The sequence below is a fragment of the Ornithorhynchus anatinus genome, chromosome 8 (assembly GCF_004115215.2).
Source record: "Ornithorhynchus anatinus isolate Pmale09 chromosome 8, mOrnAna1.pri.v4, whole genome shotgun sequence".
Taxonomy (NCBI): domain Eukaryota; kingdom Metazoa; phylum Chordata; class Mammalia; order Monotremata; family Ornithorhynchidae; genus Ornithorhynchus; species Ornithorhynchus anatinus.
Window position 1 is genome coordinate 39634900 of NC_041735.1, and position 11152 is coordinate 39646051.

At 50.9% G+C, this 11152-nt stretch overlaps 1 protein-coding gene across 4 annotated transcripts in view; it reads left to right on the top strand.

The window, feature by feature from the left end:
• Positions 1-2431, top strand: part of CPNE4 (copine 4) — a 426330-nt gene extending 423899 nt beyond the window's left edge. For all 4 annotated transcript variants that reach the window (XM_029070548.2, XM_039912979.1, XM_029070547.2 and 1 more), the window contains one exon: positions 999-2431. In XM_029070548.2, the coding sequence (XP_028926381.1) occupies positions 999-1133 (135 nt within the window). In that variant the 3' untranslated portion in view covers positions 1134-2431. The remainder of the gene's footprint in view (positions 1-998) is intronic.
• Positions 2432-11152: the final 8721 nt, after the last annotated feature.

The following is an 11152-nucleotide window of genomic DNA, read 5'->3' on the forward strand; positions in this document are numbered from 1 at the left end:
TGTGCCTCAGTCTCACCCATCTCACCGCTGACCCCCTCGCCTATGTCCCGCCTCTGGCCCGGAACGCCCTCCCTTCTCAAATCTGACAGACAATTACTCTCCCCCCATTCAAAGCCTATTGAAGGCACATCTCCTCCAAGAGGCCTTCCCCGACTAAGCCCCCCTTTCCTCTTCTCCCACTCCCTTCTGCGTCGTCCCGACTTGCTCCCCTTGTTCTCCCCCGTCCCAGCCCCACGGAGCATCGTACATATCTGTGATTTATTTATTTATGTTAATGCCTGTCTCCCCCCATCCCTAGACCAAAAGGTCTTTGTGGGCAGGGAATGTGTCATTTATTGTTGTCATGTCATTTCACTGGAGGGCGGGGGATGGGGGAAGGAAGCGGAGAAACACCACAAAATACTCAACATCCAGCCCGTAGGGAAACTGAAAGAGATGTGTTGGGGTGGTGTGACGAGGCTGACGGGTTGCCCCCCTTTCCCACCCCCCTCAGGAGTGGTGCTACAAGTGTAAGCCTGCATCCAGCAGAGGGTCGGGGAAGGGGATAACCGGAGGCTGCTTTCCCCTCTGCAGCTTCCAAGCTTGTGTTGTAGCTCCGTGAGGAGTTAGGCAGGAAGATTAAGGGCCAACAGGCCCTCTCTGGATAAGAGGTGATCTCTGGAAGGACTCAGAGCTAGAGAATGGGAGCGGGCCCAACAAGATTTTGTCTTGTTTTCCTGTCAGGATTAACCCTGCCCAACACCTTCACAGCAAACGCTAGATCCCACTGGACCGTACCATTCCCGGCATCCACAGGTCAGGGGGCCGGGGACAAGCTTCCCCTCCCAGGATGCCCGTCCCACACAGCGCACAGCCAGGCCACCCTCCGCTTAAGTGCTCCAGACGTGGCCAGGACAGCCGGGAACCGTTAGGCTCCTTTCTCGGTCATCTTATTGGTCTACCCCTCCGGTCCTCCGGCTCTCTCGCCATAGAATAACTGCCTTCCGCTTGCCCCGCAGGCATCTCCGGCTGCACTAGCGAAGAGCGTTTTGGCCGAAGTTCCAAACCAAGTCGTGGACTATTACAACGGTAAAGGGATTAAACCCAAATGTATGTCTGAAATGTATGAGTCTTCCAGGACACTAGCACCGTGACCTTCTCCGCACACTTTTATGGCGTACAGAAATATTACCCGCTAATACTACTTAATAGTCCTCCTATTCCAGTACTTTAAAAACATTTTAAAACCATAGCACGTTTCGGTGATTTTTAACTGACAGTTTTTTTGCATGTGTAGCCCCCGGGCTAGGATCTATTAAACCGTTGTATTGTTGAAGACTTTTTATGAAGAGAAAAAGAATTAACACTTTACAGCATGTCGCCTTGAAATAAAATGGTCTCTGTATCTGTTTTTTATACAGGTTTGTTGAAATTTTGCTAAATTTCTTATCTTTACACTGTAAAGCATTTTGAAACATTTATTGAGCGTCGATAGGCAAAACGTATTTGGTTTTACCTGCTACCGGGTACGAGATTTTTTCAGAACGGCGGATGCATGGCCTGTGTTTTGCATGTTTAAAATAAAACCACCCAGTTTTGTTGTCGTGGTCATCATTTCTCCCCAGCCAGGGAGGAAGCATCCTCTAAACAGACCCCGTTTGGAGAACGTAATCCCCAAGAGGCTATTTTCTTGATTTCGGCCTCGGCGTGCTGGAAGAACTCAGCCCCTGGCTTCCGGGGCGGAGTAGGTTTTTTAGCCGGGAACCCGAACGTGGCCCAACTGAGATACGAGAAGGTCCAGAAGGGCCGAACCTAATTAACAAGAGTGAGGAAAGGTAGCAGAACCACCTCCCGCCCCGCCATCCCTGGCTGTCTTGAATACGGTTCTCTATCGTAGCGAGGATGGCTTCCGCCTAATCTCAGGCCCGAGAATCGAGACGGGAGAGTCCCCCTTTGCCCCTGCATGCTCCGTGTCTTATGAAAGAGGAGTCCGGGGCATGGGCCATTCAGTAGAACGCACTGGGCTGTAGTAGATCATAAATTGGCCTCCTGCTGGTACAGAAATTATTTCGGTGGGATTTGGGGTTCGGTTTTGTGCTTGCATTCATATACTGATTCTATCTGGAACACTGCCTGAAGCATATTTTTCAACCTGTCTCGTCTTGGACCAAAAGTTTGAGCCTTTCAACTTGTATACGCTTCTTGGGCCCCGCTTAAGGGAACCGGGAAATAAACCATAAGTCAGTTCAGACCTCTGCATTGTTTATAGTTCTGTTGTTTTTTAACGAGCAAATCAGATGACTCATCTGTGTCAGAACCGTAGCTCCTGACTTTGCAAATACGTTAACCGAAAGCACAGTATTTGGGAAATGATGGTGAAACCTTAGACCCAAATTATGACATGAATATTTAAACTGTATTGTTTTATGAATAAATTGGGTACTTAAACAATTTTTTTTCTAAGAGTTGTGTTCTTGTTTCTCTTTTCAAGGCAATTTTCACAATGTCCCTTAAAGGCCGGAGGCGATTTGGCCAGGGCCTAGGCCGGAGCCATTGGTCATGGCATCCGTCTCAGTTTAGACACCAGCTGCTTCCCGAGGTGTATACCTGCTGTAATCTCCATTTCCCGGTGGATGCACATTTGGATTTGAGGTGATCTGGCCTGGGCAACCGGCCATTTGCAAGGATAGTGAGCCCTGGCCCGCTTGGCAACTGTCCATTCTTTCTACACGGGGCCCCTGGTGACTGGGGGGGACCCTGCTCTGACCCCAGGAGGCCTGACCAAGGCTTGCCGCTGAACCCACTCAGGTCAAGCTATCCCCCCACCCCTGCTCCCCCAGCCCCATAGCAACTCAGACTGTGACTGTAGAAGGAGGCCACAGGAAGTGGGGCCCGAGAATGCCTTCTGACCCCGAAGGCCGGGAGAGTGCCTACGGAGCTCGGTACAGGGTTAGAAAATTGATCTGAAACACAGAGTCTAGTCCCCAAAATAAACTCTGGGCCAGGGAACAATCTTCCCCTAGTGTCTGACAGAATGAAGGGCCAGTGAAGCTCCTGAGCCATGCCCCATTTGTGACTCAAAAATGCAATGACAAACATGAACATTTTTTCAATCAATCGATGATATTTATTGAGCACTTCCTGTGCAAAGCACTGTACCAGGTGCTCCGGAGAGTACAACGGAGTTAGTAGACGCAAGGAGCTCACAGTCTACAGGGGCAGACGGGCATTAAAATAGGTTAGGGATAGGGAGAAGAATAGAGTTTAAGTATATTTACCTACCTATAGGTTTTGTGGGGCTGGGATGAGTATCTGCATTTAAACGGCTTCACAATCAAGTACACTGATGACACAGAGGGGAGGGTGGAGAGTGAGGAGGGTGGGAGCTTGAAAATGAAGGTTTCTAGTCTACTTAAGGACCCAAAGCGGGATGCCAGACTAGCCACGAGTCGCTCCCTCAACACGGCCGACCGGCGACGTGCTTGCTGTGTGACCTTGGGCAAGTCACTTCACTTCTCTGTGCCTCAGTGGTCTCATCTGTAAAACGGGGATTAAGATTGTGAGCCCCACGTGGGACAACCTGGTTACCTTGTATCTACGGTACTTAGAACGGTGCGTAGAACATAGTAAGCGCTTAACAAATACCATAATAATAATTATGCTTTCAGAGTATTGTTGATAAATCGATCAAAGTCCTTTATTTGCCACACACGCACTGAATGATATTTTAATGATAATAATAATAGCTATAATGGTATTTGTTAAGAGCTTACTATATGCTAAGTACTATATACATTATAGTAAAATCAGATCAGACTCAGGCCCTGTCAAACACGGCGCTTACACCCTAGGGGGAGGGGGGACGGGCATTTAATCCCCATTTTACAGGAAAAAGTGAGGCACAGAGAAGTGACTTGCCCAAGGTCACACAGTAGGTAAATGGCACAGCTGGTACTAGAATCCAGGTCCCCTGGCTCCCAGCCCTACACTCTTTCCTCTAGGCTACACTGAAATTGTCAGGAAGGGCCAACGGGCTTCAAGAGCCCTCTTAGGTGAGCTGTCTTTCTGCCTGCCTTTTTCCTTCCCTGTCAGCCTCCGACACTCCGATTGCTGAAGGAGGAAGGAAGGGCTTTCTATTAGTGGCAATTCAACTGTCCGACACCTTCAAATAGAAAATATTTTCAAGTCTGCACATTGAATAATACTTTACGTAACACGGAAATCCCAAAAGGGGGATTTTATTTTCACACCAAACTCTAGATACCAGGCAATCCACTGATCCACCAGGATTCTACCACCGGGAACAATGTCTCACGGGCTGGCTTGGACTCTTAGGCCTGCTGAAAACATACTCACCCACGTGGTCAGAGGAAATTGAATTAGACTTTGAAAATCATTTCATTACCCACACTAATCCATTTCAAATTCAGTACGGAGAAAATGAATTGAAGGTGAGTAACCATTACCGTGAAGCCTACGGCAGTAATGGACAGGTCGCTTCCACCTTCTCCTGTTCAGTCGGATATTAGCTCAGTTGCTTACCTGGAGTTCAGCTGTAGATTCTGGGGCCCTAATCCAGCCTTGAGGAGAGTCACAAGTGAAAGGTCAGGAAGAGTTTCTAGTTGACTGGCTCCTGGAATGGGATCGTTAATTCCACGGACTGTCCTCCCCCTGACTTTCCCGTCCCTGTAGACGGCTCCGCTCTCCTTCCTGTCTCACAAGCCCGTAACCTTGGTGGTATCCTCGGCTCATCTCTTTCATTCAACCCACATATTCAGTCTGTCACTAAATTCTGTCAGTTCAACCTTCACAACGTTGATAGAATCTTTGCTTTCCTCTCCAGCCCAACCGCTACCGTGTTACTCCCAGAGTTTATCCTGTCCCGCCTTGGTTACCGTACCAATCTCCTTGTGACCTCCCTACCTCCTACCTCTCTCCGCTCCAGTCCATACTTCATTCCGCTGCCCAGATCATTTTTCTACAAAACCGTTCAGTCAGTTTCCCCACTCCTCAAGAACCTCCAGGGGTTGCCCATCCACCTCTGCATCCAACAGAAACATCTTACTTTTGGCTTTAAAGCACTTAATCATCTTGCCCTCTCCTACCCTACCACCCTGATTTCCTACTACAACCCAGCCCACACACTTCAGTCTTCTATTGTTAACCTACTTACTCTATCTCGAGCTCATCCATCTCGCTGCCGACCTCTCCTATCATCGGCCTCCGACAGTCACTCTCCTCACCTTCAAAACCTTATTGAAGGCATGGGAGAGAGGGTTCTTGAGTCCCCAGTCTACCAAGGTTTGTTCCGATGAGGAGGGGCTGGGCACTGAGGGATGGAAGTCTGGAAGGAAAGAGTATGGGCTTGGTAGTCAAAGGATCTGGGTTCTAATCCCTGCTCCCCCATTCTCCTCCTCTGTGACCCTGAGCAAAGTCACTTACCTTCTCTATGCCTCAGTTTCCTCATCTGTAAATTGGAGATTAAATCCTACTCCTCCATACTTAGGCTGTAAGCCCTAAAAGGCCTATGAAGGACAAGGACTGTGTTTTACCAGATTATCATTTATCTACACCAGTGCTTAGTGGAGTATTATATATTACATAGTATAGTGCTTAACAAATACCACGGTTATTATTATTATTATTATTTCAGGGGGAAAGCAGTTACTGTAGTTTCTCGGAACAGCACCACCCCAGGAAGCCCAGATCCTGACCCCGGGAACCTCCGGGTGCATTTTGGCCATTTTACACCATTCCACAGTCTCTTCTGGGCTTGAGCCCCCGTGGTGAGATGGTGGGAAGGGTAGCAATGATTTCTCAATAATCCTGACCTCTGAAGCCAAGAGCAGAGGGGCCCTGGATAACGAACCTGGACTTGCCCAGGACAGGCTGCGCTGAGGTACCCCTCGCAACTTGTTTCTCCTGGACCGGAAAGGGCTTGTTACTCCCTGGATGGCAGGGCATCGAGATGGCACGGGACCTGGGCCAGTGGCGACAGAGGTAGGGAGGAGAGTCGGGCAGGGATCCACAGTGGCAAGTCAGGTCCCTGGAGCTGAGGGAGAGGGTTTACACGACCCTGACGGTCTAGAGTGCAAGGACCCCACTCCTTCCCCTGCTGACCTCCCGGGAACGGCCCAACAAAGGAAACCCTTGGCCGGTGCAGGTGGGCGACTTGGGCTTGACTAATTCTGGTTCTGTATTTGAAATTCATTCATATTTATTGAGCGCTTACTGTGTAGAGTACTGCACTATGTATTTGGGAGAATTCAAAGTAACAATAAACACATATTCCCTGCCCACAAGCTTACAGTCTAGAGGGGGCGACGGACATTAACGTCAATAAATTACAGATACGCACATGAGTGCAGTGGGGCTGAAAGGGGGGGGCGAATAAAGGGAGCAAATCATGGCAACGCAGATGGGAGTGGGAGAAGAGGAAATGTGTGTAGTACCTAGGAGGGAACTCAAGGAAGTCTGCTCGTTCTCCAGAACTGGCCTCTCGGAGCTGTCCTCGGACCCATGGCCTGCTGCCCAACCTGGGCCAGCGTGGATTTCCCAGGAGGCTCCGGAGGCACCCGGCCTAGAGCAGCAAATGTGAGGAGTGGTGATTTCTCGGGAGAAAAAGAAAAAACAACCAAAAAAACCCCTAACCAACAAAAAAAAGTTTCTATGAACAAGGCAAGATTCTGCTGTGTGTTTTGTCATTTGAAATTTACACCTTCGTACTGCCTGAGCCCGTCGCGGCCCATTAACCCTGGCGGCAGAATTCCTTATGACCCCAGCAGCCCCGGTGACCTTCCTTGAGTGCAGCCCATTCATTTGCACGAGATAGAGCTCTGGGGTTTTTTTATTGTTTTTTAAATGATGAAAAGTGGAGAAAAAAGCCCGAGCAAAGCTCAGTATAAAAACTAACAAAACCAAAACAAGAGAGAGAACGGGTTGTCATGGAATTGCCGTCATCCAGCTCCTACTGCCGAAAGGAAGGCGGGGCGTTGGGTTGCGCTCATTTCTAAGGAAATTCATATTAGAGCAAACATTTTTAGAATGAATAACAATTATTTCAGGTTTTATAATTAATGACCAAGGAGCAGCAATAAGGTTAGTCTCTAGGGGAAGCAAAACGATCAATCCTTTCCTGACCAGTCCTCGGCCTACGGTCTCCTCCCTGCCTCCGGCTCCCCGCGCATCCCAGTTTCAGTGCCAGGGACTCTACCTCAACCTTTTCTTCTTGTCCAGGGAGAATTCACTGGCACGCTTCCTGCCGCTGCCCCCTGCCCACTGAGCTGTAAAGTGCCTGGGCCGGGGCAACGGGCAGTCACCGGTCAGGGCCCTAGCTGGTTCGGGAGTCTGACCTGTGTGTGACGGTTGAAATGGGGGAATTCCAGTAAGAGAGACAATTAACCCCAGACAAGGAATGGCTCTAGCCATCTGAGACCAACCTGAAGGAACACGCGGCCCGTCGGACAGGAAGGGAGGTTGCCCCAGACACGGCACAACCTAGAGGGCCCACTTGGGCTAGCCCGAAAGTGAAATATTCCCCATTCCACCTCAGCTGTTGCCATGGCCAGACTGAAAATAGCCCCACCCCAGTATGGAGGGAAATGAGCCAAAATAGAGGGAGGCTCACCCAGGTGTACCCTCTCGGTAGGGGGCAAACTTAGTCCTGGGGGCCAAGCGGACCGCAGCTGGGACAGGTGCAGAGCCTTCTGCAACTTCCAGTTCTCTCTGATCCACCTTTCCAGAAGCCCCAAGCCAGGACTAGGGGCGCCCAAGCGGCTTCCCACAAGTCCCGAGGTAGAACGCTGGAGATCCGGCTTCGGCCCCAGCTTGAACCGGATCCGACGTCATCAGTCCAGATTCCGAAAACTCATCCTGTTCTCCCCGCTCTTCCCTTCCCATCCCTGCCCTCCCCATTCATGGGGGAAAATCTGCCCGAGCGGCATAAGAACGCACTTCTCCAGTTAACTGTCTTCTCCCCTTAACTGCCTGGTCCAGGGAGCTTCCGACGCCCTGCCTCCAGTTAATATCCTGGCTTGTCTTCCACAGCATCACCAAGTGGGAATGCGGTCACCATGGCGATGGAACAATGACATTTCCTGCCTCCTCAGACATGACGGTGGACCATCTAGGGTGATTACTCCCATTTCTCGAGGGTCACATTTCTTAAGCACCTTCAGACAGGGGGCTCTGTGCTAGGAACTGTACACTGAGGCTCCTCAGGTACCATCCTAGCCCTCAGGGATCGCTTTCAAATGAGAGGATGCGAATACGTGTAGGTCTAAGTACAGGCAGATGTACTCACTCTGATGGCAATCGGAGGGAGAGAGAGAAATCCATTCAGGGAGAGAACAGCTGTCTCGTTCCCTTTGAGCTGGGTGAGCCGGCCCGTCTCTCAGTAGATTCTCAGCGAGGTAAGTTTTAATTCTGAAATTTGAGTAATCTATTACTCGATTTTGAGTTGTCACTGAAACATTTTGGTTTTGGTGGGGTATGACACCTGTGATATCTGTTCGAAGAACTCATCCTGTAGTTTATATTGCCGGGTCTCTACTCCCTTTAGTTATTGAGTTTCATCATCACTAGTGATTTTGGCACCCCCCCCCCCCAACAGACACACACACAAACTCTTTCTCTCCCTTCCTTCCTCCCTCCTCCTTCCTCCTGGGATTTTGGAGAGCCCGGCCCCTCCACGCACCTCAGTGCAGCACAAGGTCACGCTTCCGGTTAGCAGCGACAGCAGCATCTGAAATTTAATGAAATCGGTAGCCGTGTCATGAGGGGGAGCGTGCGGGAGTCGAGCTGTCTGCAATCTGGCCCGGCCAACATTTCCCTCTCAGCCGAGGAAACTGATAATACTGCAAATGACTGTAATGCCTTCTCTGGAGGCATCTTGAAGCATCCCTCGCCCCGTCTCATTTATCCGTACGGGCAGTCCTGGAAAGGAAAACGAGCTACTCGGGGAGCCGGGAAGCTAGATTGGCGGCATCTAGTATCTAAGCAAGCGGCTTGCTCACGGACGGGGCTGAGGGGGGGCCCCAAAACATTCACGGACCTTTTCTTTCCCCCTACTCCCCACCTCCTCTCCTGCCGCGACTCCCAGCTCTCCACTGGGGTAGGCACTGGAGGTTAGGATATTCCATTCGACAGATTGGCGCTAGCAGGTACAGATGGATCTCTCAGGGAGAGACTGTGTTTCATCCCCAACTGAGTATTCTTTCCCAGAGCTTAGTCCGGGGCTCTGCCACGGTTAGCACTTATTAAATGCCGTAACTCCTGATATTTTAAAAATGAGCCGCGAAGGGGCAAACGGAGATGCGTTTCTTACTAATTCTCCCAGTCCCTTAACATCCACGTCAATCACGTAGTGAGTGCTCACTCGATGAAGAGCGCTGTACTGAGCGCTCGGAAGAGTCTAAAGAGAGTCCCACAGTTTCGGAGTGGAATCTGAAACAGAGTCATGGAAGAATTTCCATGGAGGCTCCCAAATCTATGCCCTCCTGGAGCCTCGGACGGTCTCGAGGTTTCTTCATTTTAGGCCACAGCCTCTTCTCTCCTTAGGAGGCGGTCATATCATTATTGCAGTTTTCATTCGAGGATTTGAGGTGAGATCATTTGGTATTATATGTATTGGCCACCGGACAGACTAAGATCAGATCTACCCGGCATCCCTAGGCCTGCAAAGGGAAGAAGAAAGTACCCTCTAATTCCCTTTCAAGGTTTGAAAGGGAAGTTTGCAGAAGAAAGTTTTCTTCTCCCATGAGTGTTCCCCTTTCTCTCTCATACAACATCCTGTACGGCCGTGGGATCGCAAGGTAAGCCGGCCCATCGTGCGAACTCCCTTTCAACTGTCAAAACTAAGATCACTGCCAGGCACTAACCCAGCCATGGTGTTGCGGGGAGGAAATGCTGCAGAAAAAGGTGGCTAAACAGTCTTCTCAATTCCCTCCATCGCCTGGGACCTGGCTTCTCCCCGCAAGGGTTCCCCTCACTCCACTCGTCTTCGGCTTGGGATGTCACTTTTTCGGTTCAATCATTTCTGAGGCAACTGATTTTAAAAAAGAACTGCCCTTTACCGAATAAATCCCTCCCCGGCCCCACCTCCCAGGCCTCGAGGGAGTGAGCAGACAGCTTGCAAGTGTTGTCCCCAGCAGCAGGTGAGCCAGGGAAATAGTAATTGGTTGAGGTTGAAACTGGATTCATGAAAACAAATGTTTTGAAATCTCGACCTTGGGTCGAAGAGAACTATGTCTGAAGATAACTACGTCTGAAGATATCGTGGGAAGCGGCGTGGCTCAGTGGAAAGAGCACAGGCTTGGAAGTCAGAGGTCATGGGTTCTAATCCCGGCTCTGCCACTTGTCAGCTGTGTGACTTTGGGCAAGTCACTTCACTTCTCTGGGCCTCAGTTACCTCATCTGTAAAATGGGGATTAAGATTGTGAGCCCCACGTGGGACAACCTGATCACCTTGTATCCCCCCAGCGTTTAGAACAGGGCTCGACACATAGTAAACGCTGAGAGCACGGGTCTGGGAGTCGGAAGGTCTTGGGTTCTGATCCCAGCTCCGCCACTTGTCAGATGTGTGACTTTGGGCAAGTCACTTGAGTTCTCTGGGCCTCAGTTAACCTCATCTGTAAAATGGGGATTAAGACTGTGAGCCCCACGTGGGACAACCCGATTCCCCTGTGTCTATCCCAGCGCTTAGAACAGTGCTCGGCACATAGTAAGCGCTGAACAAATACCAACATTATTATTATTATTATTGTTATTATTATTATTAACAGATCCCAACGTTATCCTTAACATTTGCCCCGAGAGGTGCAGGATCGTCCGGGCGGGGGCGCTGTGGGGCGGGAGGGGGATCGGTCACGTGGGCGGGCGGCGAGGCGCGCCCCCTTCAGGTGGGGGCCTGCATGGCGCCCCTTCCTTTCGGCGCCGGCCAGGCCTCGTTCCCCCTTCTCCCTCCTCCACCCTCCTCCTCCCTTCTCCCTCCACCCTCCTCGTCCTCCTCCTCGGCCGGCGGCGGGGACGGGGGGGGGGGGCCCCCTTGGGCCTCCCCGCGGGCCTGGCGGAGGGCTTTCGGGGACGGACCGGAAGTGAAGCCGGCCGGGGGAGGCGGAGGGGTTTCCGGGGCGGACCGGAAGTGGGACCGGCCCAGGCGGCAGGACCGGATCCG